The sequence below is a fragment of the Nicrophorus vespilloides genome, unplaced genomic scaffold, assembly GCF_001412225.1.
Source record: "Nicrophorus vespilloides isolate i.1.1-1 unplaced genomic scaffold, Nicve_v1.0, whole genome shotgun sequence".
NCBI lineage: Eukaryota > Metazoa > Arthropoda > Insecta > Coleoptera > Silphidae > Nicrophorus > Nicrophorus vespilloides.
Genome location: NW_017099402.1, coordinates 1 through 23,523, shown reverse-complemented (window position 1 = coordinate 23,523; position 23,523 = coordinate 1). Strand labels below are relative to the sequence as shown.

At 37.9% G+C, this 23,523-nt stretch overlaps 1 protein-coding gene across 14 annotated transcripts; it reads right to left on the bottom strand.

Annotated features, from left to right (window-relative positions):
* Positions 1 to 451: 451 nt before the first annotated feature.
* Positions 452 to 17,531, bottom strand: LOC108564454 (ankyrin-3-like; the record flags this gene model as incomplete). 14 transcript variants are annotated; one of them, XM_017923502.1, is given in 27 exon segments in its annotated part: positions 452 to 743; positions 992 to 1,064; positions 4,082 to 5,719; positions 6,225 to 6,866; positions 6,918 to 7,101; positions 7,166 to 7,465; positions 7,531 to 7,694; positions 7,903 to 7,914; positions 8,173 to 8,377; positions 8,443 to 8,654; positions 8,726 to 8,886; positions 8,947 to 9,171; positions 9,702 to 9,719; positions 10,579 to 10,656; positions 11,062 to 11,191; positions 11,602 to 11,730; positions 12,553 to 12,645; positions 12,939 to 13,122; positions 13,206 to 13,502; positions 13,567 to 13,722; positions 13,811 to 14,305; positions 14,545 to 14,982; positions 15,037 to 15,363; positions 15,428 to 15,583; positions 15,638 to 15,801; positions 17,095 to 17,227; positions 17,424 to 17,531. In XM_017923502.1, coding segments are annotated over 27 exon segments (6,840 nt in total), but the record flags the coding sequence as incomplete, so codon positions are not given.
* Positions 17,532 to 23,523: the final 5,992 nt, after the last annotated feature.

Here is a 23,523-nt window from a genome sequence, read left to right as displayed (position 1 = left end):
TAATAATATTTTGTTTAAGTCGAAGCAATATAATATTATATATATATATATTTATACTTTTTATATTAAATTTCTTTATATATTAAATCTATGTATTTATATATTTATATATATATTTTATATTTATAATATAATAGATATAACTTTCTTTATAAACTTTTTAGAATGTTTCAACACTGTGGCAGAGAAAGATTACAAATCGTTACAAAAAATATATGTATATATGCAAGACTAAACGATAATACAAATAGTTCATATAGTATAGAAAGAAAAATGACAAGAGTGGTGCGAACGAAGAATGAAGAACCGAAGACGCGAACAGAAACAATAAAAGAAATGGAAACGAGTTAAGAGTCCTCAAAATTCGTAAATTACGGCTAGCGAAACCAACACTAGATTACACAAAGTCCTCTGTTCACTTATACATCCCTATGATAAATCTAATCAATTAGTTTAGGTTCTCTTCGACAAAAAGTAACATGAAAACGAACATAACGTTGTTTTTTCTTCTTGTAACATTTGAAATAATGATTAAAAAAAAAAAAGCGGAAGCCTTGTTAACAGAAGGAAACAAATTGGACCAAAAAAATAAAATGTAATGTAATTAAAAGATAATAAATTGAAGTTACTGCGGATGACGTTCTTCGGCCATGAACTTCATGAAGGAGTCGTCCAGGTCCATTTTGATTTGGTTCACGCCGCCCGGCGACGTCTGCGTCATCGTCCTTACTGTCCTCGTAATCCTGCAGACAACAACGCAAAAAAAACGTTAATATAACTACATCAAACACAGAACGCGACCTACAACAAGATGATTTATTTTCTTTTCAGTTTAGAACCCCCAACTTACAACACTTATTTCATACCATTCGCAATAAAAAATCTAATTCAATATATAGAGAGAGAGTTAAAGATAAAGAGGAGAGAAATAGAGTACAAGTGGGATGAAAGAGTAAAGAACAATTAAAAAAAAACGGTTTGAGGATCTTACCTAGCACCAGTGATGGGATCGACCTCTTCCACAATGGTCTCCGTGAATTGGGGCTCGTGTTGGTAGAAGTCTTCTAAAAGTTAGCGAGAGCGGAATGGGAGGAAGACAGAGCAAGAGAGAGAGAAAGAAAGAACAAAAAAAAAACGTAAATATTAATAAGTTCAGTAACAAAATTAAAATCTAATGGATAAAAGCTCGTTTCAAATGTATCTTGATTCTTCAAATGACTATTGTTGTTGTTGTTGTTGATGACCAAAAGGTGTCGATATGTGAGATTAATGAAAACAACACATTTTTTTTTTGTTAATTTAAAAGTAAAATTGATAAAACGAGTAGATCTGAATGAGGATTTGTGTTTGTCATGTTAATTCGATTCGATTTTAAGTGTATGTGAGTGAGTAAGATAGACAGAGAGAGATATATAGAAAGATTTAGGGATTTAGAGAGAAAGCAGTTTCGTTCGAAATTTCTTCAAATTTATTTTATATGTTTCGTTTGTAGCGAAAAGCCTAGAAGCCCTGTTAGATTTATATGTGTCGCTGCTTTTACTTTCGGTGTTCTTCAGCAGTCCGAAGCCCTTTTCATTATTATTTGAAAGCCAAACAACCCAAAAAAAACGCATGCAGCAAATTAGTAACCATTCCATTCCATTTTTTTTTGAAAAGTCAAGCAAACAACAGACATCTTCGACATTAAACAACGAGAAGTACACAACGTAAATTTCATATTCTATCATTAGTTTTACCTGAGATTACCATACTAAAGCTATACTAATCTACTCATCGCGATAGTTTCGAGTCTTCATAAAGATATTGATAGACAAAAAAAATGTTCAAGAAAAATCGCCGATGTCTCTCAGATTAAAATGATTATGAGGATTGTTGTGATTTGAAAATGTTTAAGCCGTGTCAGAAACATGGATTATCTAAAAAAAAAGAAATCCTACAATTAAATAGAAAGAGAGAGTGTTGAAGTGCAAAAATGAATATAAAAAACAAATTAAAATAAATCTCTTTGGTTTTACTCTTCGGAATTGAGAAGAGATCATGTCTATAAAATGCCATAGTTCGTTTCGCAAATTAGTAATTGTCGCAAATCACCAAGCATGCAAAACAAGTGTTAACAACAACAACGACGTTTTCGTCTTCGTTGTTGCGTCGTTGTTAATAATAGATGTACGCTGAAAGGTAAATGAGATAATAAATATTGCCCAGCTAGTTCCAAAATAATAAATTAAATAAAATAAAATAAAACAATAATTGTAATATTTGTGATAATAGAAATAGTATGTAGAAGCGCTTCCCAACCGTTATTACATGATGGATATACAACCAAACACACTGTTCAACAGATATATTCTTCCGACCAAATGGCACCCCGCATCATAAATAATAAATAAATACTACAAAAACATAATCAAAACAAATGTTTTACACTACCAATTATCAAAAAATAAATAATAATAATGTGGCAACAAATAACATGTACATGAATTTAGTATTATCAAACTGTATGGCATACTTCCCCACAAATAAAAGATCATAACGATTATCAACAATTCTGGACGATTCAATGATGTATCATCATTTCATTAATTAAATAGGAAAGTCATCGAATCGTCCGATCATCGTTTCATCATTTAACAGGAGGTTTATTCCTCCGGTTAAGTAACTAGCGAAACGTTGATAACATCATCATCATCGTATGTACAGCAAACAACTTGGGGGAGCTTAAAGTTTTTTTCTAAATAACGATCTTTATAGAAACGAAGCAAACAAAATGCACAGAAACGAACGTAACTTTAAACTGGAACAAGTTATGTTTTTTGTACAACCATCACACACCATCTCGTGACCACTCACACCCTCTGGTACACAATAAACGTGAACTTAAAAAAAAATGTTTCCGTGATTCCTCTTATTTTTTGCATAGATCCAACAGTCGTTCTAAAACTCAATTTCTTTAGACGAAACGTGTTTTGATCTTACAATTCCATTGATTTTGTATTTAATGAAGAAGAAAAAACACAATTTCTTCTAAAGAAATAATAGATTTGTAATGTGTAATGTGTTTTGTGTTCTTTTAGTGTGATGAAACGAGTGAAGATAGAAAAATATAAATATAATATTCGTAGATACAAACGTGTGTCGTGTGTGTTTAAGTACGGGGTAGGTTGTGGATTCTGTTGTTTTTATTGTTGTTGTTGTTGTTGTTTTGTTTTTAAAGGGGGTGGGTGTGTTGATAAAGGCGCCCAGTTTGCATACCATTTGTATTTTGTTCGTTTGCGTTTGGTCGCTTTAGCTATTGTGCTAGTAGTGCCATCACGATCATGCTTATTGCCAAAACGAGAACAGACGCTATTCGGATAAGTACATGCCATCTATCTAGTTGGGATGCTGACAACAGCATGTTCAGTTAGAATCCAAAAATAAAATGAAAAAAAAAAAATATAAAAATAATTAATAATAAGTAAAACAAAAAATAAACAATAGTATAAGACTTGTATAGATAACAAGAGTATATATAGAGAGATAGAGAGAGAGAGGAAGAGCATAATCATCTTTATGTACAGTGAATCTAGAGTGCTACAGCAAACAACGGCCATTCCGATTCGCGAATCGTCAGAAACTATTTGGGCAATTTTTAATTAACGCTTTCATTAGGGTTATTATATTATCTATTGTATTACAAATTGTAATATGATAACCCTGTGGGGAAATAATAGAATTAAAAAAAGTTGGTTAATTAAAAATTGTTTGGTGAGTAAATGCTAAAAAAATCAATTAAAAAAAAAAAGAACGTGCACAAAAGAAAAGGATCAAGTCTAGTGATCGTTGAAGTTTGCTACTGTTTTAGAGCGGAGAAATATAAAAATAAAGAGAGAAGATTAGTTTGATAAAAGATAGGTGTGCTCGCGTGTACAATCTTCGAGTGACTAAAAAAAAACTTTGCATGCAATCTAACTAATCTAAGTATAGTAATTTGGTGCGGAGTAGTCTCTAAGTTATGTTATCTATCTGGGGGTTATATAGTTATATTATTATAAGTATTAATATAATTGCTATGAATGATTATGGTTATAGTTATTACCTGATTCGCTATCGCTAAGTTCTGCGCCGGCCTCGTGCAAGGCAACGTCCGAGCCGCTAGAACTGCCTACGGTTCGAAAGCTAGTCTTCTTTAAGATGCCTTTAAGAGGCGGACTACGTCTACTGTCCGTGTCCGAATCGGAATCTAGGGTGCTACTTTTAGAGGCCCGCGAATCCGGCGATACGAGACCGCCGGCGGATTCGGGCGTCGTCACGATCCTCGTCGTCTCCGTCATCAGAACGGGAATCTTGCTGCGAGCGGACACCTCCACCTCCGGAGAGGAAGAGGACGAGACCGTTCTTATCCTCGTCACCGTCGTCTTAACGATCGGTTGCTCCTGTTTCTGCTGCTGCTGCTGCTGCGAATCTTCATCGTCGTCCCAATTCAGGGACAGTTTCGTGAACCTCTCCTTCAGCGGATCTTTCGAATGCTTCTTGATCGTCTTCACTTTTGATTTCAACGGTATTTTACTTCGTTCCGCCTCCTCCAGCAGGAGATCCAAATCTTTCTCGTCCTCCGTCTTGTTGTTGTTGGTCCGTTTCGGGACGGGAATGTTGCTCTTGTGCTGAGGCGATTCGAAGCTAACGGTTTTTGCGGTTTCGCGAATCTCGAAACCCACGTCATCGGACACTATGGGACTGGAGGCTTCGTCCTCCAAGAACTTGAAGGCTTCCTCGCTTTTGATTTGCGCCGAGAGGATCGGATCGTTGTGACCGTTTTGGATATCGTTGACGACTCCTTCGGCAATTTTGATCACCTCCGACACTTCGTTCTCGGCTGCGACGTGCACCTCCTCCTTATTCGGACTGCGAATAGTTATTTCTTCCGTTGGAACTTCGGGTAAAACGATTTCCTTCGTTAGAACATCGACTATCTCGGCTTTATGCTGGTTCGTCACTTCCGTTTCGGGCAGTGCGCAGTTAATTTCCTCTTCCAAAAAGGAACTGGATTCGATTTTAGGGTCCACGACAACAGTTTCCGTACTGAAAGCAACGATTTTATTCTTCTGCTTTCTCGCTTTCTTCTTTGCCGATTTACTAAGAGGTTTCACCTCTTTAGGTTCTACATCTACAACTTTAATTTCTGCTTTCACCTCAGGTTCTTTTGTTTCTTTAGATTCTACAACAACCTTAGATTCAACCACTTTAGTTTCTACCTTAATTTCAGGCTCAATCACTTTAGTTTCTACAACAATTTCAGGTTCAACAACTGCAGTTTCTATTTCAACTACATTATTATTTTCAACGATAACCTCGGGTTCGATAACTTTCGTTTCTACTTCAATCTCTGTTTCAGCGAATTTAGCTTCGATGACGCGATCAGGTTCGATTACGTTAATTTGAACCAAAGGCTCCACCATCTTAGGTTCTTCGACATTCTCAACCGTGCGCATCGTGCAAGCATTCACTTGGACAATTTCCGATTCAATGTAGGCGTCGTTGAAGGTTTCAGGATCATCCCTAGAGTCCAGCCGTTTGATTGAACCAAGATCAATGGCCATAGCTACGTGATCGTCCTTTCTACTTGGTATAATGATGTCCTCCTGCGGTAAGAAGTCATTGCGTTCCTGGTGCAGGAATGTAAGCGTGTCGCTGACGTTCTTTTTGAGAAGCTCGATGCTGTCTCCACCAATAAAGCCTTGCGTTTCGGGAGGAGAGAAATGTACAATGATAATATATAATATACAAAGAAATATCAACGAGATATATATATAATATATGCAGGACACCTCCACCGCCATAAAGATAAAGAGAAAATAATAAAAATAAATAATAACAAAGAAAAACCAAAATAATCAAAATAATAAAAGGGTGCACACTCTCAAAAAAAAAAAAGAAAACAATAAGACTATGTATATACACACGGCAAACATACACACGTTTAGGATGGAAAAATCAGTCGGTAATATTGTAATGTAATGATTACATGTTCATTATTTTTTTGGGTATACTTATATGTGTATATATAAAAATAAAATAAAATAAAAAGCGAGAGTACCAAGAGATGTGTAATATGAGTAAGAAGGGCATGATCGATGAGGATGGTTAGTGTATCTGTAATGGCTTACGTTATTTACTGCAAAATAAAATAAACACGGCAAAAAAAAGACTCCCAGACGGCGTGGATCAACGGTCGGACTTACCTAGAGCAGCAGCGAGCGGTTCCTTCGGTAAATTGAATTCCGCTGGACTCGGTGGCGGAGTGTTCGCATTGTGATCAGCTTTCAACGCGCCACCGTCCATGTTGTGATGCAATTTCTGCGTGATCTCTTCGATTGCCGCCGCCTCCAATATCTCGCTCTCCGTTAAATCCTTCTCAGTGGAATTGTCCAAGTTCTCGTCCATCTTCTCGCTGGTATCCAAATCGTCGGGGAACATTCTCAAGCTGACGTCGCGCCTCAAAGACGTATCTCTGCTAGGTCCCAACTCGTCCTTCAACGCCTCGAAGCCGGATTGATCCAAACGCACTTTGGCCAACGCCTGCTCCATGTCGTCCGTGACCAGTTCAACGTTGCAGATGCACTTCTGCACGATATCGGAACGACCGATAGCATTCAAAGCCCTCTCCAGGTTGTTTCCAGTCGCGTTCTTCGGCTGATTCCTCAGCCACAAACGCAACATGACCATCGCCTGTCTCGGATAATTGTCCGAATATTCATCGTGAATCAATTGGATGTCGGAATCCACAACACCCAATTCACGGGCTAACCTATCCCAATCGCTGTCCAATAAATTGGAGATATCCGTCAAGCGGAAATCGGCGCGATGAATGGTATCAACTGGACCTAAAACCAAATCATTATTAACTCATATAAATTAGACTTCACAAAACTTACTGATTTTATGGATCAAATAACTGTGATCCTTGTCGATGGAGAGTAAATCGGACTGTGAATCTCTATCCGGCAGTATTTCTTTTGGTAGTGGCAGATTCAAGGTGCAAAGTGGAATCTGATTGGGTTCGCCGCGCGCCACTTTCGGATCGTTCATGAACACAATTCTACCTTCAGGTTCTTCGTCCTGCATAAATCGAAACGTAAATATAATTCGAATTGATTCCTTTAATATTGAACTTGCTGCTGACCTGATCTTTGATGCGCATAGTGAACGCAATCCTGTTTTCGCGGAATGCCTTAAAGTTCAACTTGGGTTGATCACCGGATTGCAGGACGGGCACCAGATTTCCTGCGAATTCCATGTACACATCCTTCCCTTCCATCACTTCAATGTCCCTGCTCTTGGCGATCTCCACGAAGTGCTCCTGCTGCTCCAACGTCTTATCCTCTTTGTCGTCGGTCATGCAGAAGACGCGCACTCTGGCTTCCAAATTGCTCACCCTCTTCACGAAAACCACGAATTTCGCCATGAATGGAACGTGGGCCGCCTACAAAAAAAAAATAATAATATAACATACATTTTTCAAGTCTTCATAGTTTAATCGTTACGTACTTGCGTGTAAAGCTCTGTAGCCATTTTTGCAGATTCGGAAACGTTTCTGCAATCCATCAGCCAAAACCTTGCGGATACAGTCGTTGTAAAGGAGACGCATTCCTTGACGAACGAAAGAGGGGTCGATCCTGTGACATCCTCCCAGACGGCCTTATTTTGTCCACCTAGGAGAAGATTAGATAAGCGCACGTTCTTGAGACAGTCCGGATTTGCGATTGTAGTGATATATCAGAATAATAGAGTCCGCATGCAAGTAGTTATTTAAATGGACAAACGAAAGAAAGAAAGAAAAAAAACTAAAATTAAGAAAATTAACGTATCTAATTAACAAAGTGAAATAATAGATAATAATGTAGTGGAACTAAATTTTACCTGATTTAGTTCCTACGAAGCATGTATTCCAACATAAACAATTTGCACCAAGTAACATACATACATTTATACGAGAAAGAGAGAGAGAGAGATAATTAATGTTTCGGAGAGTAAAGGATTTCGTTGTCGTCGTCCACGCGGGGAATCAAAATACAAAGAGAAATAAATGATAGAAGAAAGAAAGGTACTTTCTTGAAAAAACAAGATGATTTGTGTGATAGTCGGCATGCCAATTATTATACACGGTTTCTTAAGTTTGAACCGACTGACCTGTGATGGAGCAGAGTAATCTCAGAGTTGGAGCGGATCCGCTGTACTGGTTGATCATTCCTTGCGAATGAGCTCTCGGCGCCGGAAGGCTCAACGTGATGGCTTTATGGAACTTGCGACGACGCGGTTCCACAGTGACGATCGGTGAAACGGCGACGGCATGGCCCAATAGCTTCGAAACGAGCTCCGGTTCTAATGCTTGAGCCTGAAAGAAATGCAAGAAAATTAATAAATGCAAGCTTTAAATTGAATGTTAAATTGAGAGCAGACCTGAAGACCGACGCGAATCTTCTTGGTTAGAGCGTTTGCTGGGAAGACTGCTTGAACGAGTGGTACAGCTGAACTGGAGACGGTACCACCATCCGGTCCAATGGCGTGGACTTCTTGTCGCACCCTGGAAACAACCGCAAAGTAATGCGGGAAATCGTTCGTCAAGATCCTCGTAATCCTATTTGTGTGCAAATCGTCGATTTTGCTCAATTCTGAAAAACGAAAGAAAATAGAATTAGTTTTCTTTGTGAAAAATAAAAAAAGCAAACTAAATGTTCAATACCTTCTCCTTCGAAACTGTGCTGAAGGACATCCTGAATCGCCTCCTCGTTCGCTTCCAAAGTGTGCTCCTTCCACGTTTCCCCATTGTCCGATCTCAAGACTATTATTTCGCGTTGCTTCACTCGCAGAGAGGCAAAGTGCGGCACTTCGATGATGACCGGTCTAAGAAGCAAACGCACCTTCAAACAACTTCTTTACATCCCCTCGACATTCGATACTTACCCTAAGAACTTAGCTGCAACCGGCGCCAACTCCAAGACTCTGCTTGCCAAAGCCTCGCCCTCCATCAGAGGCGGCGGATGAGGCATCCTCTTCGGCCTGACGTACCTGCAGGTAATCCTCGTCGGACTAGCCGCACACCTGGGCGGAACGATGACCCTGACACCCGAGTGTCTGCATCCACGCATCGCACCTCCCCTGGCATCCACCAGGAAAGACACCAGAAAACTTGGGAACAGAAAAACACCAATCAGAAAACCATCTCTGAACCGTCACCAAAACCAGATATTAGAGTATTAGATTTGTATTACTTGTGATTTGTATTAGCGTGATATATTCTGGTTGTAGTGTGTAGTAAACGTGTACTTGTGTAAAGTAAAAAAAAAATAATATATTTATACAATTATAGGACGCTGATCTCATCCCCGAAAAGAACTCAATCAGCGATCCAAAAATTAATAAAAAAATTGCAAAACAAAAGTAAATTAAATTTTTAGTATCTGATATCGACGATATATATAATACAAAACTCCAAAAGTGCATGAAATAAAAAACAAAGCTAAATAAATCAAACGTATTTACACAACAACAACAATAAAATAAACCTATATCGTCGTTTCATTTTTTTTTTCTTCTCTTTAAATTATTACATAAAACAATAACAAAAACCAAAAACTAATACATTGAAAATAAAATATAAATGTTTTAATATTTATTTATTTTTTTTTGTATATTGTTTCATAGTAGTGATAACTTACTTCCTCCAACTTGAGACTCTGTCGGTGACCCCACACGACAACACAAAAATCCCCCGAGTTTTGTGAAGCGTTTCGTGTAATATTTATAAATATTTATATATATATTTTTTTTTTGTTTTTGTTTGGTACAAATATTGGGGGAGGAGAGGAGGTCAACAGAGTCAAGAGAAAAAAGAAAGAAAGAAAAAACACAGTCAAAATGTAGTTAGTCCAAAGAAAAAAACATTAAAAAAAAACTGTTAACAAACAGTAGTAGTAGTAGTATGATGCACGATAATAATAATAATAAAATAAAAACCTCAAAACTACACTAGCAAAAGTTCAAATTTGATTAGAGATTAAATGGAAACTTCTTGCAGATTCTCAAATGCGAATGGTGGTTACATTTTTTTTGCAAACTATGCTTTTGCCTGGTTAGTAAACGACGTACGATCGCGTTCGACGTTAATTTATGAAATCGTTTTTCGCGTTGCGCAATCATAATTAGAAAGTGCTATTAGGAAATTAAAACTATAATTCCGCAATTTTCCTTGGAACAGTTATTATGCGCGTTTGTTGGAAAATTGTTGCGGAGCGATTTCATAAAGTAACGAGAAGCGTTTCTTCTTCGGGTTAGTCTATAAACAATTCGGTGCAGGTATCTAAATCTCTTTTAGGGGGTGTGTTTTGTATATACAGAAAAACGAAAAAGTCAAATATTAGAAGAGTGCATTAAAGATATATAAAAAAAAATTGGATAAATACTGTTTTTTGCTTGGATTGTAATAGAGAAAAAAAATAGTATAGACTTCGCCTGATTTGCTTATTTGGAAGCGTGTTCGAAGAAGGGGGTTGGTTGGTTCATTGGTTGATTGAAGGAGGGATTTAGAATTGGTACCTTTCTCTGCACAGGCCCATGCCAGGCTTGACGACACCCAGACGACACAATGACCACTCTAGCGCTGACCACTCGTTACTGCATAAGCATCAAAACTAAACTACTCCAGCCGGCAACAACAACATGGATTCTTCGTATTTGTATACGCATTTATATAGTTTATACATTATTAATATTATTGCAATAAGAAAGCCGCATTTATTAAACGAATTAAACGTGGTGCATCATCGAGAGAATACGCTAAAAACCCGAGACAAAAGTCGTCCCGAAATTAGCAAATTCCAGAACGAGCACAGTACACGATATTTCGCAGATTATTGCAAATCTCTTAATAAAGTCCTGTTTAATCGAAATAAAACAATAAGAACTAAGTTAAAGCTTTCGAGACTATTTCGAGTCCGGTAAATGATTAACTAAAGCCCACCATGAAAGATAAATTGAATTCAACATTTTTTTTTATGTTGTTGTTGTTAAGAAACTTACCCGCATGTTATTGGTTGTCTGTTGATGTCGACGTTGTCCGGAGCTGTGTACGTGTACGGGGTTGTGTTCGCCGCATAATATTCCTTGATGTGCGCTGGACTTATGATATATTCGCTGGTATGTGAAGGAGCTACAAACAATAACATTAGTAATTCATTCCTGCACAAAGAAGCTTAAATCTGAAATCTTGAGTAAAGCAATTAGTTTACAATTTGTAAACTACAACCTTTACGTTCATAATATAAGATTATTTCGAACGATAGCGCGTTTTACATTCGCGAACTCGAGAATCTTATCATTGTTATTTATAGCGTTTCACATAATAATTCATTACTGAATTACCCAAGTCCGGTTATACAATTGAATCCAATGTGGTTCGGTCGTCCTAGATTCGATTCTACAAATTCGTGTTGCAACGATCGTCATCAATATTTCTTTTCTCATTTAGCCATGCAAATAATTAGATTTAATTCAATTCTGTATTCGATATGATTATTGCTATTTTCAATAGTAAATAAAGTGTATGGCTTTGTTGCTTACCGACAGAATTTCTGTAGTCGCTCTTCTCGTCGTTCGTAACATCGAGTCGCATAGAATCGTCTCCGAAGGACTTCATGTCGTCGACGGTCATGTACTTGTACTGCTGCTGGTCGCTGATGAGGTCGTCCCCTAAACAACGCACACCAAAAACACCGAATTAGCCAAGGAAACGCAACATTTCTAGAAAGAAAGTCCTTAATTCGCAAACAAGAAAGAAAGAAAGGGCGTTGTTTATTATGTGTAAAATGTACGTCGTCTCTGTACCTGCCAGGCCTCACTCGATACGCGTGTTTTGATATATGATAATGAGTAAACACAGAAACACTGGCTCGAAGATAAGATAATAGCTAAATAGACCATCGATACAATTACATAAAAAAAAAGAATGATGCTCGCCGAATTGCGCGAAACTCGAAACGAAATCGATTTGTCTATATCCCGCGATCGATAAGTATGGACAGAGATTAGTGAAGCCAGATAAAAGCGAAAAGTTATTTTCTGAGATGGAGCTGCTGCTATTCATAATATTACAATTGGAAGGGAATGCGAATTGGCAAATTATGTAACCGCGTGAATGAAACATGTACAATTCCTTCATCTTCGATATCGAGTTATATAATTTTTACGTTAAACTGTAGCAGAGAACGAACCTGAAGAAGTGTAGAGGCTAGTTGGGAAAATGCAACGACCCGAGCGGATTTATTTTGTTATTGAAAGCGGAAATTAAAGCTTAATGGACGATGCTACTGGTAGAGAGACCAGTTCACTTGATACTACGTCTGTAAATCGAGCACGGAATCATCATCTCTCGTTTAACGATGATAATTGGAGGTCGCTTCAGCACTCGGCGTTCAGGTATTGTTAGTCGAATGAACGAGAGCGTCTTCTGATGAATTGATATTGTTGATGTTCTGGATATTGTTATGATGTTGTTTGTGTATGACCACTTACGTGTGTAGTTCATGTTCCCTTGGTAGTAAGGCAGATAAACGTGCTGGGCATGCGTAGGTCTCCCATAAGCCACCTGGGGCTCATCCACACCGCCTGATGCATGCAACAATCAACCACCACCTGCTTTTAAATCGCTCTCAAAAACACCCCCAAACCCAATATATATACACACAAGAAAAAGAAAAACAATTATTTTGCTTTTCTTTTCCTTAATTTTCGGTACTTGACATGCTCGGCAATTTGATTAATATTTTTATATTAATATCACGCGGAAAGCACCATACAAAAAAAATGTAATTAATATAAATCGTTTTGTTAATAAAAATCCAAAAATAAATAAATAAAACCCACAAAGTTATAGATAAAAGAAACAACGATGAACTTACCGCCTTCATCCTCGGAGTCGGACATGAACGTTTCCTGCATCGCTTCCGGAGCAACCACTTTGTACTTCTCTTCGATATTCACTGTAGTCGTTGTCGTCACGTCGACTTCCGTGACTACTTTAAGCTCTTCTACGACGCTGATGTAGCCCAATTTGTTGGCAATTCCCAAAGCCGTTTGTCCGTTCTATAATTTACAACAAACAAAACAAAAAAAATGGGATTGTAACGTTAATTATCGTGATTGAAGAATTATTTTGAAACACGTACGTTGGTGACGGCGTTCGGATCGGCCCTGTGCTTCAGGAGAAGATTGATGACGAGGACGTGGCCCTGCTGGGCAGCCTGATGAAGTGGCGTGTATCCCGATGTAGTTGTGGGATTCACTTCAGCTCCTTGCTCGATGAGCACTCTCACGATGTTAACGTGTCCGTGATGGCAAGCCACGTGGAGTGGAGTGTAATCCTGCTTGGTCCTTGCATCTTTAACGGCGCCGGCTCTCAATAGCTGTTTGGCCACGGACACTCGGTCCTCTTGAGCGCACAAGTGCAAAGGTGTTAAGCCGTTCTAAAATTATAGTTATAATATAACATAACTGGTAATAGCAACAACTTAAAACAAAATTGCTTACTTTAGAAGCGTGATTTGGATTTGCTTGATGTTCCAGCAACAGGGAAGACATGTCGGAATGACCTTCTTGTGCACTTAAATGTAGCGGGGTGAAGCCGGCCTTTGATTCGGCATCGGCGTGTGCACCATACTCCAACAATGTGGTTGCTATATCCATCTAGAAGGACCACCAAAGTTTAGGAAGAGATTTTTGCAATGAAGTGTACGAACGAGAGGAGGTGTCACCACACAAAGTGCTCTTTTACCTGATTCTTGCGGGCGGCAATGTGCAGCGGAGTATGTCCGTTCTTGGCGACGGCGTGCGGAGAAGCACCCTTGTCCAGAAGGAGAAGGGCCACCGGCTGATGGTCGTAGTGTGCGGCCACGTGCAGCGGCGTCACCTTGTTCTTTCCCTGCGCATCTGCTGGTGCGTCCCTCTGCAGGAGGAGACGAGCCACGTTCAGGTGGCCGTACTTGCTGGCCAGATGCAAGGGAGTGAAACCCTTCTTCGTCGTTGCGGTCAAATCGGCGCCGTTATCAAGAAGAACGCTGGCGACCTCTTCCTGTCCTTCCTTGGCAGCAATATGTAGCGGGGTGTAAAGGTCCTTGGTGGTTGCGTGCGGTTGAGCTCCGTGCTGCAGCAGCAGCATAACGATGTCTACGTTACCCAATCTGGAAGCAACGTGAAGAGGTGTCTGCTCTTCGCGAGCTCTTGCATCGACGGCCGCCCCATTCCTCAACAGGATTCTGATTATGTCAGTCTGTAATCATGAAAATACTATTAGGATTTACATTCAACTTTATAAACACAATTTACACGAAGAATAAATTAAATGGAATTGAAATAACGGCATACTCAATTCGTATGAAAGTTGTCTATAGCAATCGAAACTATTTGCATTCTAGGATTACAACAAATTACCGAACGGAATTAAACACTTAAATTTCATTACATTCTCAAGTTATCAGTGGTAATGGATACTGTTAATATCTATTGTACCTGATTTGCTCTGGCTGCTAAATGCAACGGGGTTTCCCCGCGCACAGTTGGGATATCGGGACTGGCCTCTCTCTGCAAAAGGTAGATGACAATGTTCATGCAACCCATGAAGCTGGCGACGTGCAGAGGCGTCAATCCGCTCTCCGTCGTTGCTCCGATGTTAGCTCCGTGCTTCAGCAGAAGCTCAACCATTTTCTGTCTGTTCTTCTTGCAGGCGATGTGAAGCGGCGTGAATCCATTCAAAGCTCTCGCGTTGGGATCCGCTCCACGATCCAGAAGCAACTTGGCCACCCTGATGTGACCGCAATGGGCGGCAACGTGCAAGGCAGTTAGATAATCCACGGTGACTTCATCCACTGGAGCGCCATGGTACAGCAGACTTCGAGCCGCATCCACGTGCTCCCCTTGTGCTGCCATATGCAGGGGCGCCAAACCATTCTAAAAATGTATTAGGTATAAAAATGTGTGCTGTATTGTTAATTTGCAAATCACCTTCGTCTTCGAGTGCATCGGGGCTCCATTCTCCAGAAGCATATCAACAACCTGATCGTGTCCGCTGCGCGCAGCGCAATGCAATGGTGTAAGACCATCCCTTGTCTTCGCCTGGATGTCTGCTCCTTTGGCCACCAACAGTGAAACCATGTTCATCTTGCCCCACTTGCTAGCGACGTGAAGCGGAGTGATGTTATGTTTGGCAGTGTAGTTGATGTCAGCCCCCTTCTCGTACAGAAGGGAAGCCACCTTATCGTTACCATAATGGGCGGCAATATGCAACGGGGTGAATCCACTCTTGGATGTTATATCGGCATTATGTTCGTTCTACAAAAAACAACAACAACAACATAAGTATCAATCACAAAACACCTAATATTAAAGGGTTTACTTGTAGGAGCAGAGCGGCAGCTTTGCAGTCGTCCTTCTTGGCGGCAATATGAAGAGCAGGAAGTCGAACCTTCCCTCTGGTATCATTCTCGAGTAGAACAGCCACCACTTTGTCGTGGCCCTGTTGCATGGCTACAGCAAGTGGCGTGAATCCATCCTACAAAAACATCAAATTACCATTTACGTCTAATCTCGAAAACTTCTTCACTACCTCAGTGGCCAAAGTCTGATTTCCACCTTTGGCTAGAAGATACTTGACAACTCCGTCGTGGTTCTCCTGCGCCGCCATGTACAGAGGCGTGAATCCATTCTGCGATTGAACGTTGATCGAAGCACTGTGTTGAATGAGCAATCTTACTACATCCTCTTGACCAGCTACAAAACAGAAATAAATTTACATTACAAAAATGTACTTAACATAATTAATAAATTATTTACTTGCAATTACAAGCACTCCATATTCATTACAAAAGATACGATAAGAATTTAAACAAGTCGAAGTTGATACAATTACAAAAAAATAATAGTAATTTAAATTTAGTTTTATCCTTTGTTTATTTAGAAAGTTGCTTTCACGTGAAAAGTATTTGATATATTGGATAATCTGAAATATTATGTTTTCATCACTCATTCATTATTTTTTGTGTAGGTTTTAAAGAATCTTTGAGCGCTCATAATGAGCTTAAATCGTGTTGGAAGCTGTTGATTATTAAATGAGAAACACAAAGACTGAGACGTAACGAAATCATAATTAATGAAGACGCGAGGACACAGGCGTATGCTAATGATTAACTCAATAATGCAGCAATTAATAAACAATGTGACATAATCGACTATGAATGAAACGACGACCTTCTAACGATAAAAAAAAAATTAACAGCGAGAATCCCTTGACCTTTCAAATGCGAATCTCCACACCAGAACCAAAAAAACAATTTCAAAGTCTCGCTTTGCTCTCTCTTCTACCCCTTTTTTTTTGTTAACGATCGCACGCATGGATTGCGGTCTATTCACGTCATGGTCTGTTTCGTATGTGCGAGAGGCCGAAAAGTCGCATCGATTTCCGTCCGATTGATCCGACGACTTCAGGCGCAGACAACAACGAAAGAAAAAAGGTAATAGAATACAAAACAAAAAGAGGGCACCGGATTGTCCCAAGAAAGAAAGCAGACCCATTAGAAAGGCAATAAAACCGTGTCATCCATCTCGTGTGAAAAGCACGCAGGAAGGACGACTGAAGCAAGAAAAAAGGGCATAGCGAAAGCGCCAATTAGTTTTCGTTTTTTTTTTTCGGGGACTCTTTGAATAATGCATGATGATTTAAATGCGGGATTATATGAGAAGGCGAAGCGTTTTCCTAGCTGCGTGTGTCATTAAGAGTCGTCTTCCAAGCATAATTTCATAATTGTGGGAAGAAAATTCCTTCTACATTTCGGTGCGCGTGAACCACGCACGAGGAAATAGCTGGAAAAGTTCAGCTAGAAACGTGACCTGCACTAGGTTCACAATAAAAAAAAATAAACAAGTCGTCATTGGAAATGATTGTTGTTGTCTCATTAAATTTAATTTAGAAAATTTAAAAACGGCACGTGCGCCTTTTTTTTTAGCGTCGTCCGAATGCCGTTAATTGATCGGCGTGCGTCTATTCGTTAACTGTAAACCACTCACCGAGGGAAGCAATATGCAAAGCCGTATTTCCTTTCTTGGTGGCCGCATCGACGATGGCGTCGCGCTTCAGCAACTCCTGGACGACCTCCACGTGTCCATCCTTGGCAGCCAAATGCAGCGCATTCAATCCATTCTGCAGAAAAAAAAAAGAAAGAGAAATAAAGAACACTCTGTATAAGCTTCATCTGTTTACGCTCGTGCGTTTCCACAAACAACTTGTAATTGCCTAAAAACTAACGGCAGATGTTTCGAGAAATTCTGGTACAGATATTAAGCGTGCTGGAGATATAATCTAAAGTATAAAAATGCTTGTGCGTGTATACACTTACGGCGTTCGAAGTATTAATATCCCTGACCGTTCCGCTGTCCAAATACTCTTGTATCTTATCCAATTGGCCGGCTCGTGCAGCGCGCAGGAAGGCCGTGTTTGGGTCTTGCTGCAAAAGAAGAAGAAAAACAAAAATTAAACATAGGCCAATCGATATTTGTGACATGCCAAGTCACAATTCCGCGTCGCATTCAATTTTTAGCATCGACGTTATTGATTATTTCAGCTTTAATAACTGAATGAATGCATTAATAATAATCTCCAGTTAAAAATTGAGCCCATAATCATAATTGGTAAGAAAAACTTTGCATTTCTGATGAATTGCGAAGGCGTAAAGTCAATAAACTATAATATATTCACAAATTATTACATCATAAATAAACTAGAAATTCAATGGGTTTTGGCAAACCTTGTGCATTTCAAATTAACCAAATAACTCTGAATAACCTTCAGTTAATTGTTAACTCGAATCTCCAAAAACTAATTCCAAAACTATATGATCATTGAATGACCTAAATGATGTAATGAATCAAGAAAACACAAATTCGAAAATAAACGTGCAATAAAATTCCTGAACTTGTCAAGTCAATGAGTAAATGAAGGAACGAATACATTAAAACAGTTTTTTCGGAGCGAAAACTTGCGACTCAATGTTAAGGTCATTAGATAACACAAACTACTTCTTTTTTCTTTCATATTTATTAGCATTTCGCACATCCTTGACCCTTGACCCACGTACGAGATGAATCTTCTCACATTTTTCGTTACTTACGAGGCTTAAAAAGTCAACAGCAATCATCGAACAGTAAACACATGCAGATAAGTGTAATTTTAAGTTGTTGTTTGCCCACATGACACACATTTCCTTTACTTAACTTTAAATATACACAATTACAACTTACGCAATTACAAAATAATGTCTAAAACATACAAAAAAAAAATATGAATTATTTACAAATTTCTGTTAATCTTGTGATTTGAATTCTGTTCATTCAATAATTTGTATTTATTAAATTAAATTTACAAAATTCAAATAATCATATAGATTTTGTATGCAATGTGTAAAAAAAATATAGCCAACTTGATTATATTTTCAAATTTTGTTTAATATATGTGTCTTAGATTGCTTGATTAAATTTATTTGTTATTTTTGAATGTCATCAATTCTTGTTAGCTTAAGTATGCTAATTTCTTATAGTTGAATATTAATTTGTTCTTCAATAATTATGAATGAAAATAATTGTGACAAATAATACGATTGTAATGATGTTTGTAGCATTAAGGTTTATCATATAGTTTGAATCTGCTGCACATCTAAAACGATTATGTTGGAGAAGTTTTGGTAATTGGTTTTCTCGAAGATGTTGTCGAAAATTATTACGAGCTAAAATTTGGTAGATGATTCGATTACGTGGAAATCGGAGGCCGGCAAAGTTAGTTAGTTGAGAGACGGCAATCGATCTGACCGAAACGGATGAAGTAATCTATTTCCGGAAAGCGAATCCTCTCTTTCCTTCATTACATTTTCGTGCGCGTAAATATATAATATTCATAAGGATTCTTCCGACTCTGAGTCTACATCTGGTCCAGATTACTCACGACCTGAGAATGCTTCTCTCTCTTCAAAGGCGACTCTATCAATTGGAGCAAAGCTCGGAGATGAGGTTCGGTTCGTCGTGGAGCGTGGGTGGATTCTCTCCCATCCGACGTAGCGCGCGATGCCAACGATATATATTAACAACAACGAAAAAAAAAAACCTACTGCTTCTATACTACAGCGTGACCCAGATCCGCGCCTAATAAGAATCGCCTCGCAATTTTTCGCCGTATTCATGATACACCCTCCACGAACGCATTCAATCCAAACCAAATCCCATTGGATTATCGTTCATTCAATACCCAATTTCTTTCACCATTTACTAAACCTACAATAAAAACTATTTCTATTGGTTTAAACCTATTCAAGCAGTGTTTAAGATGAGAGAGAATTCATTTAATTTGAAGTCATTGTCAACCTACTTGGATTATTGTTCATTCATTACCAAATTGCTTTCCTTTTTTTATTTTCAAAGTAAATTGTTAAGTACGACAAAGTGTGTGTGTCTGTCTTTGATTTTCGGGTGCGGAATGTTAGGGCAGTGCCCAAGGCGGCGCGTGTTCCGCAGGAGAGTCGTCCTCCTGCAGGATTCGCATTCATCGATCCCGGCCCTCCTAACCTACTTATTCTCCGAAATGAGAGCATCCCGAACAACCGCACACACAGAAACGCTCTTCTCTTTCTCGAATCCTTCCATCCCCCCCCCACAATGTCAATATAATACGCTTATACGAAACCGCAGGCAAACAAATAAATATTGATTACCATTTCCAAAACCCGTGTACACTCACTCACTCAACCCACCCCAACCTAGCTTACACTAAATTCCATAATGCATATATAAACCTAAAGTTTCAACCTGGGAATTCGCAAATTTCAGCTCGCGAGTGAAAACCGCAAACTAAATACCGAACCTCTGCTCAAATTCACATCGAAAACACTGCATATTCCTGTTACGAACACATTAAACTTTTAGTTTAAACTTCAATTTTCTTGAAATTATGTAATCTATTTCAAAGTAAATTATGTAATATAGCAAAATAAGTATGATTTCCAAAAATATACTCTCGAAGTTTGTGTTTGTTCATTCATTTCAAATTCTAAATGTAATCAATTATAAGACGATTGGTTTCAAGTAGTTTAAGTTGATTTGAAACCAATTAAAACTTGCTTCTTCTCATACGTACATTCAGAAAAATTACAAATCTAATTTTAATAAACTAATAAACTTTTTTTTCCATTGAATTATATAGATATTATCACTTGACTTCAAGTTGAATCCATTAAGTTTGAATATCTAAATTCATAGAACAAATTTGTGAATTATGTTACAAAAATTGTTACTTTTTTAATTAATTCATAGAATATCTTTAAATCTGACGAAAGTGTAAGCGTTTCACAATAATCTGTTTACAAATATATTACATTTTTTTCCAAAAAAAATCCTTCAAATCATTACCGTGAAAGACAGCAAGTGATTCGTTCAATTGGCCAGACACGAACATTGATGTTTTTAAATTTTTGTGACTTTGAAAAGGTATAAAGACACTGCAGAGTGGGCGCCTCAAATGGCCTCTTCCTCTCTACTAAACAACCCAAAAGGAAATTACGTAACCACGGTCATCGAGACCCACGCAAACGAAGAAAAAAAGGCAGCCTGTGTATCTCAGTTATTCCATCGATTACCACCGAAGATTTAAGCTGTTTTATGCGAAATCGAAGCGAATTCCGAACATTCTACACATTTTTATACCCTATTCTTTCTTGTTCTTGTACGTTTTTTTTTATTTCTTTTCTTTTGGAGGAGAGAAAACATCCCTTTCTGTCTATAAATGTTTTAGGGCGCAGTGAAACCTCACCGGAGGAGCATTCGTATTACCTCCGTGGGGAGATCACCAATTACCGTCGCTCGAACCGTTTAATTAAATTGTCGAGGCAATGTGGAGACACCGGCATTAATAAATCGCAATGGGGGAATTTCCATTGCGTGTCGAAATGAGAACAGTAAAGAAAAGTTAAGTAACTTTTACATGTAATAATTTGCGCTTATACAATTTTCTACAAATATAGTAGATTTTCTGCAAAAACTTAAATGATGAATCTTTAAGAACAAGAGGAAAATACTCAGGTTTAATAGACAATTTAACAGAATTATGAGTTGTTTATGACTAAATTTAAGCAATAAATGAAACGCTGGATAATTCTAGACGATTCGAAATGATTCAAATTACTTTCTGAATGTAATTAGATTTAATAATTCCAACGAACTCTATCTAAATAGGTTACAAAACCGTACGTGAAGAATCAAACATATTGTATTTCATTTGCAAAGCATGGAAACTTTCGCTTACGATTGCAAGCCTAGAAACTTCCCACATGTTTTACAATAACAACAACAGCAAAAAAAAACCCAACTAATTAGCGATGTTTCCATAGAATAATAAACACAGAACATATATTTTTTTGTATTCAAAATATTGCTATATTCGATGTGCAAATAGCGACTTTGCGAAACGCACTTGTCGCGTTGATAACACTGCATTATGCAATCAAACCGATTCGATTTTTTTTTTCACTGATAACATCACAACACCCCAATAAATAAAATGACTCACGTCGAGTGCATCATTATGGTTTTTTTTTTCGTTTTTGTGCGTTTCGAGGCCCAATTCGTGATTACGTACGGAGAACGAGAGATAAATGGACGGATAGAAAAGCCTTGACCCAGATTAGCTCACGCCAATTAACATAGCTCGTCGTATTTCGTATTTATTGTTTATTTTCTCGTTCTGTATTTATTTGCTTCGAAGACCTTGCCGGGTAATTAATCAATTAACAGATGGGAGAACAAATCTGCTGTTCTTATTGCATCTTGGAATGGCCACAGTCCAGTAAATTCACATTAAATCTACTCGTTTGTTGCTTCTTTTTCTATGTCATTTTCCCAATTGCGAGACAATCTTTGATCCATTTGAATCGTTCTGCATAACACACCTCTGCAGCCAAATTACGTTGCAATGAAATTGGAAATCCCGTGTAACCTGTGCATTGATTGCGTTCGGACACGGACGCAGACGACGAGTGTAATTCAATGCGGTAAGGCTTCGTTTTTCGCGATTATCGATTGTGTCTGGGGACGCATTGAGAGGGGGATGAGATTTATTTATTTATTTTTTGCCGCCGAACATGCATAAAGTCCATTTGCAATTTCCTTCAATTTTTTTTTTCCGCCGCTTTCGAATGTTACTGCTGCACGATTGTCAAGCAGGCGACGTCGATAATTACTTCTGGAAAACAATGGACTCGAAAATTTTGACTAAGTCCTAAATGAGCATGGAAGAGCGAATGTGTGTGTGTTTGTTTTGCAGTTGTAAAAGGATGTAGACAATGAGTGTAAAAATGTTGCGACCGGCAAGTGGAACCAATTATTCTGGAACAGTCCCTGTGGCTGCTTTGCGATTTACATCATCAACATCAACAACATCGTCAACATCGTCGTTGTTTGATACTGTTGCTGTTACATTCGTACATCAACGATTCTGCACAAAAATTATTATGTTATGTGTTTTACTAAAACCGATGTGAGCACACAATTACGTCAACTTGGCCACGGCCGACTGCAAATCTCGCAATACCACCGACTGTATTTTTATGTTAAACTTGACTTTATTGATTCAATATACAAATTTTCAGACTTTTTATTTAACAATAAATTACTTCGTTAAATAACATAAATAACATTTAAATTTTGTTACTTAGGAAACTTATTCGTTACCATAGTTACCACAGCAATTTAATTTTACATTTGTTTTCTCCAATTAACATAAGAAATCCATTCATTATAAAATTTAATTTAAATTAAATTTACTTCTTTAATTTAAACAAAAAAAACTAATTTTAATTACAAATTTATAACAACAGAAAGAATCAAAGATGACATTTAATATCTCACTGTTTTCGAATGTTATCAGTTGCCATAGTAACAATTAAATAGATAATAAGTTGTATGTACTGAAATTAATTTCGTTCCGGTTTCGGTTCAGTTCCGGTTGAAATTAAAATATGAAATAGAAAAAAAAAAGCAATTAAAATTTAAAATCGAGTCCAAATATCAAATTTTGATTTAATTTTATTTACCAAATTCCACTAGCACTATTGTTTTCAATTTCGTTCCGGTTTCGGTTTTTCAATTCAACAATTTTTCGTTACGGTTCAGTGAAAAATTCCGGTTAATTTCGGTTCGACTCTCTGATTAAAAATTATCAAAAATATGGGACTCCATGAAACAATAGATTTAAAAGATTTCTTTTCAAACAATTCTATTACTTTTCGTTCTTTGTCAAGAACCACGGAGCGTGTCTCCGATAATTACTTTAATTTCCAGAAAACACATGAATTCTCGAGAAAATCGTCAGCAGGATTTTCTGAGCGAGAGAGGAAAAAGAACGAACGAACGTTTCCAGATAAGGCATTTTACTTCTTGCTCCACAAAATCCGAGTTTTA